At 40.9% G+C, this 6,042-nt stretch overlaps 1 protein-coding gene across 1 annotated transcript; it reads right to left on the bottom strand.

Moving 5' to 3' along the window:
• Positions 1 to 2,321: 2,321 nt before the first annotated feature.
• Positions 2,322 to 3,872, bottom strand: LOC127102133 (uncharacterized). Its single transcript, XM_051039545.1, has 2 exons — positions 2,850 to 3,872; positions 2,322 to 2,681 (listed from the first exon to the last, which is right to left on the bottom strand). Exons 1-2 carry the CDS (start codon positions 3,870 to 3,872, stop codon positions 2,322 to 2,324), a joined length of 1,383 nt encoding a protein of 460 aa, XP_050895502.1.
• Positions 3,873 to 6,042: the final 2,170 nt, after the last annotated feature.

The following is a 6,042-nucleotide window of genomic DNA, read 5'->3' as shown; positions in this document are numbered from 1 at the left end:
CCCTTGATTCTTGGTTGATCCAATCAAGTCTTGTCAATATCAATGGAACTTGGGTGTTGATAAGGTGTGAACCATAATCCACCAAAATGGATGATTGATCTTGACAATGACTCGATTCATCCCTTGACCTTTGTTTGCTCGCCTTGTGTGTGATCCCTTATTTGTGATTGTTGCATTCATGCATTCATGCGCATCATAACATTCATCACACGAAAATTTCAAGGAACTGAGGTATTATTTGCAAATATTTTCAGACTGTGGATTGTGGACGAAGGAACACTAAGAAGTACAATTTCAGATGTCCCGACTTGAAAGAGTTAAGGAAGCTAGCATCTTTTGTTTTAGATCCCTTGGGCTTCAAACAACATCATGGGAAACTTCTATCTATCTTGTCTGCTGATGTGGTTGAAGGACTTCTGAGTGTATTGGTGCAGTTCTATGATCCTCTCTACCATTGTTTCACTTTCCCAGATTATCACCTTGTGCCTACATTAGAGGAGTATTCTCATCTTTTGGGGGTACCTATTTCTAGTAGAATGCCTTTTAGTGGATTGGAGGAGATTCCCCGATCTAATCTTATTGCTAAAGCTCTTCACTCGAAGAAGTCTGAGATTGAGGCTCATTGGGTGAAGAAAGGAGGGTTATTTGGGTTGCCATCTAATTTTCTCATAAAGGAAGCTACTGCTTTTGCTCAAGCCGGTAGTATGGATGCTTTTGAAGCTATCTTTGTGTTGCTCATTTATGGATTATCTTTGTTCCCTAACATTGACGGTTTTGTTGATGTTAACGCCATTAGACTTTTCCTGATTGGGAATCTTGTGCCTACTTTATTGGGTGATATGTATTTCTCTTTGCATCTAAGGAATTCTAAGGGTGGTGGAACTATTTGAAGGTTGAGAAAAACAAGAAAGGGGGTTTGAATTGTTTTGGAAATAAAAACTTTTTCAGAAATCAAACACACACAAAATAAAAAGGAAATCACACTGAATTTTATATTGGTTCACTTGAAATTCAAAGCTACTCCAGTCCACCCAGCCAAGGTGATTTTTCCTTTAAAAAGGACTTAATCTACTAATCTTGAAAGATTACACAACCAAACGTCTAAGAGAATAATCTCTCAACCCTCTCAAGTATTCAGACTGCGCAGAGTCACTTGAGGAAGTAGTTTAAGCAAGAGTAAATTGTAATGTAAAGTGCTTCTAACAAAAAGCAAATATTACAAAATTATAAGAGCAATAGCTTTTCACGTAAGAGCAGTAGCTCGTGAAAATGAGAGAGGAGGAATGATATTTCTTATGTGTCTCAGGTGTATTCTCTTGTGAAGTATTTCATTCTTTATATAGTCGTTGTGAAGGACCGTTGGAGTGAAGACAGAATCTTGGTCATTGAAGAATGATTAATGTCATTACTCTCCTTGTTTCTTTCTAAAACAGTTTTGCACGCCTCATTATTCCCTTCTTGAAATACCTTCTTTCCATATTAAGATTCTTTTCGATTACGCGTTCTGGACTGGTGAGTTTACGGCAGAGTCTTGATATATCAGAGTTTGTCTTCAAAGGATGATTATGTATGACCCCATTAGAGCTTCTCAATGCTCTATACTTCTTTAGTATCAGAGTCTGGATTTAGTAGTCTTTTATTGGAGCTTCTGACTTCTTAATGTTGTGTTGGTATCTGGATTAATCAGAATCAAAACCTTCTGGACGCATCCTTTCTGAGTGGAATCTGATCATCGAATATTTTATATCTTATGTAATTTTATATCTGATGTATGGTCAGAATCCTGCATACTAAGAAAATATCTCGTTAGAGTACCATTTTTGTTTCATCCTTTGTTATCATCAAAATCTTAGAGATATATTGTAGAACCAACTTTGGTCTTACAATCTCCCCCTTTTTGATGATGACAAAACAGTTCAGAGTAAAGATGAAACATTTAAAGAAACATTTAGATCAGATAGAGCAGTGGGCTCCCCCTGAGTTAGATCTTTGGATAGCTCAGAAGTTCTTATCATACCTTCCTTGGTTTGGTGCTTTTAGCTACTTTCCTGCATATCTGGAGTCATTGATTTAGTAATAGTGTATTAAAAATGTTCGCAATGCTTGAGAGGAATTAGTTATGTTTTCATCAAAGCTGTTTTAATTCTCCCCCTTTTTTTCAGAATCAAAAAGACATAGCAAAATAAAGTTGATATAGATAAAATGACATTTACAGATAAGCACATATATCAGAAGGCAGAAGGCAAAGATCAAACAACAAAACAGAGAAATCAACAAGCAAATAGCCTAGGTGCCTAAGCGTTTGGAGGCGGAGGCATCCTTTAGAGCAGCTGGGATAACATGTTCTGAATGTTAACGTTGATAGAGTCCTGTTGATCCAGTCTGGCTCGAACTATCTGTTGTTCTTTCTGCAGTTCTTCGAGAGTCTTCAAGACCAGAGGGACGAACCCAGAGTTGGAGTGCTCCTTCTGAGTCAGTTCATCAGCTTTGGCTTTGGCAGCAACTTCTTCAGCAATGCGAGTTACTTCTTCAGCGTCGGCTTTAGCTTTTGCCTTAGCCTCAGCAGCATCAACATTAGCAATAGCCTTTTCTTCAGCTTCTCTGATTCTCTGAAGTTCTTCTTGATGCGCTATCTCTTCAGCTTCCTTCCTTGCCCGTTCCTCGGCTTCTCTTGCTAGGCGCTCTTGGAGTATGATCCCAGCGTCTCCGATGAAGTCGTTGCGGACTTGTTCAGAGAGGCCTTTCAGCTTGAAGGCTTCAGATGTCATCCAACTTATCACTCTGTTCCAGTGGATCCTTACAGCAGAGGGATCATCATTGATACCAGAGTTGATGGTCAGAGACTTGACCTTCTCAACTGAAGACTCTTCAAAAAACTTGATTGCTTCTTCAAGGGTAGGAAGGGTAGTTTCTAGTTCAGTGGCAGAGACTAAGGAGGGTGAGGAGGGTGAGATGGGGGAATTTAGATTAAGTGTGGGAGTTGTTGGGTCAACAGAAGTGATGGGTGGTGGTATGTCAGAGTGGGTTGGTTCAGATGGTTGTGGTTTAAAGTGGGTTGGTTCAGATGGTTGTGGTTCAGAATGGGTTGGTTCAGATTGTTGTGGTTCAGATGTGGTTGGATTTAGATGTTCCGGAGGTGGGGAAGTGACTTCAGGTTGAGGTTCAGGATGTGATGGCTTTTGAGAGGCCAGAGGACAGGATTTGAGCTGAGCCATAGTGGGGGATTGAGGGTCAGATGGTTCAGTATCAGAGGAGAGATCGTAGTAAGGTGGGGATTGAGGAGATGGTGATGATGATGGTGAGGTGGTTTCATTCACCATTTCTGCTTCTGAAACAGGTAATGTTGTGGTGGCGAGGTTGAATTTCAGAGATAATGGGTTAGAAGATCTGGTGGTTGAGGGAGGAGTTTCAGCAGAGGTGTATATGGGGGTTGTTTGGGGCAGAGAAGAAGGAATTAGTTTAATTTTGACAGAGGGAGGGAAAGATGCAGACTTACCTGGAGAGCCAGCCAGAGGAACTAGGGGTCTTGATCTAGAGGATTCTCCCAGCTTAGCTTTCTTCGCCTTCTTGGACTTCTCAGAGGGCTCTCGCATCCTCTTCATGAAGTTTGGTGGATGCTCAGGTAGCCAGTCCACTGAGAATTCAGAGATATCCACCCCTTGCTTGGCAAGGTCCTCTAGATAGTAGGCTATTACCTCTAGAGGGTCAATCTTGGAGAACAGGTAGAGTCCGTTGGGAATCTCCCTCTGATCTTTGAGTTCTTCCCAAGAGGTATCAAGTGTTAGTTTGGCTCTGACTTGATCAATGATTCCCATGCTCTTCAGATTCTGAGCATTCAGAGGTCTTCCAGTGTCAATGATGACATCTTCCATGAGTCTGAGCTGAATCAGATGGTCCACAAGGCCACTCTCGACCAATGCATCAAATATCAGTCTCCCCAGAGGGATGTAGTTCCTTGTCTTCATGTTGTTTCTGGTGTCTTTAACTGAATCTCTGAGGTACTTGAAGAGGAGTGTAGGTAGACAGAGTTTCAGACCCTTGTGAGTGCAGTACAAGATGCACTTCTGATCTGTGTTGATGTTGTCAGAAGAGTTTGAAGCAGGACGATGATGGATGGTTCCTAAGATGATCTTCAGCCAGACCCGGAGGTTCTGATGTAGTTCCTTGTTCTTGGAATGCTTGCCTTCAGCACTCTGTTAGAAGATGGTAGGGTTTATTTCCTGGGACAAGTACTTTGCCCTAGGGTTTATGTTGTAGATGCGTCTTCCTCTTGTCTTCTCCATGTTCAAAAGAGAGGCAATTGATTTCTCAGTGATGACTATCTTGACTCCCAGAACGTAGGAGACAATGTAGTGATCATCTTAGTCTGCGAAACGCCAGAACTCCTTCACCAGATTCGTGTACACAGGGCCATAGAGGCGTTGAAAGTAATTTTCCCACCCTTGCATTTTCAGTTCTTCAGTGAGGTCGATGCCATTACGCTTCATGTTTTCGAATTCAACCAAGGTTTCACATAGAACTTCAAGCTTATCAAACGGAGTTGCTAGATGAATGTGGGGCTAACGATCAAGAATGTGGGGTTCCCTGTGGATTGGAGTTGAGACGACGCCGGTGGTTGCAGTGGTTTGTTGGCAAGGACTGGGTGTTTGCTCTGTTGAGTTCATCTATTGGGAGAAGTTGTAAACTGATTGTTACTTAGAATCCATGAAGAACAGTTGAGGATAATGATGAATGTTGAAGAACTTGATGAGGACTGCAGAAATCCTTTGAAGGAGATGAAGAACTAAGAGAGAGGGTTTCGTGAGGTCGTGAGTGTGAAAGTGTGCAAGTGTAGTTTGTGAAATGAATATATAAACATTTATGGTGCATGCAAAACGAAAATAGAAAGTTGAGTTTAACATATAGGAACTTGAGTGCAGCACGTTAACCAAGTAAGCACGTTTAGAGAAAAATGATTACAACCCATGATGAAAGTCTAATCCCCAAATCAGCATACTGCTCAAGGAGATATCAAGAGTTTGTTTCTTGATTACTGCTAGACAACTGTCTAGAAGTTCCAAGGTCAGACGCAAGATGTACCACATGTTACTTTATCTGATCTTCAGTAATACCAAATGGTTGGATCCTGGAGATTTCTAACTCAGATTACTTCTAACTGGTAGTAGCATTAGAGTCAGATACAGAGTCCAGGTGTTTACTTCAGAGTCTTTTTTTGCTATTTTAGAGGTGTAGCACCTCAAATTTGCCCTCCTCATTCATGCATTCATTTTAGGTCATTTAACATTTCATATTGCATTTCATCATGTCAATCAGAATTAGCTCCAATAGTTTATCTTTCAAGAAGCTCGGATATCATTCAAGTCACTTTGTGGGTTCTATCTGAAGGATCAAGCTTAATAGGCCTAGTACGATTCAAAATTCAACTATGAAGCCAAAAGTCAACTGTTGGTCAACTGAAGGTGAAATGGCCAGGGAATGACTTGAGTTACTTCCAATGGGGTTTATTCATCATTCAAAACGTTAATCCTGAAGGAGCAAAAGTTTGTTCATGAGCTGTCATGCTCGCTAGGCGAGCAGAATGGTTCGCCTAGCGAGTCCCAAGAAAAGCCACTAGAGTCTGAACTGTCATGCTCGCTAGGCGAGCAGATTCTTCGCTAGGCGAAGCCCACGCATTTTAAAAAATAAAAAAATATAACAGAAAAATCTTGGACTTGGACCTCTCTAATTTGAGCTCACAAAGCCACGAAAATAAGATTATAAATTCTAAAAATTCAGTGAAAAAAAAAGGGAGAGAAGAATTCAGAGCAGCCTCCAGGCACTGAAAAATTCACTCGGACTCTGAGACTTTTCACTCTGACTGACACACTTTTTCACTTCCATCTCACACAAACCCTAATATCGCTTTGCAAATCCAACTATGCGATTCAATTCCAATCGATCTCTCCAATCAAGTTTGCCCTATTTCCACTACTCTATGCTCTCAATTTGAAATTTCTAAATGTATGAGGTATTATGGTTGAATTTGGGAGAGTGGGTATCGTT

The sequence above is a fragment of the Lathyrus oleraceus genome, chromosome 7, assembly GCF_024323335.1.
Source record: "Lathyrus oleraceus cultivar Zhongwan6 chromosome 7, CAAS_Psat_ZW6_1.0, whole genome shotgun sequence".
Lineage (NCBI taxonomy): Eukaryota > Viridiplantae > Streptophyta > Magnoliopsida > Fabales > Fabaceae > Lathyrus > Lathyrus oleraceus.
The sequence above is the reverse complement of the archived record's forward strand: the minus strand, read 5'-3'. Positions and strand labels throughout refer to the sequence as shown.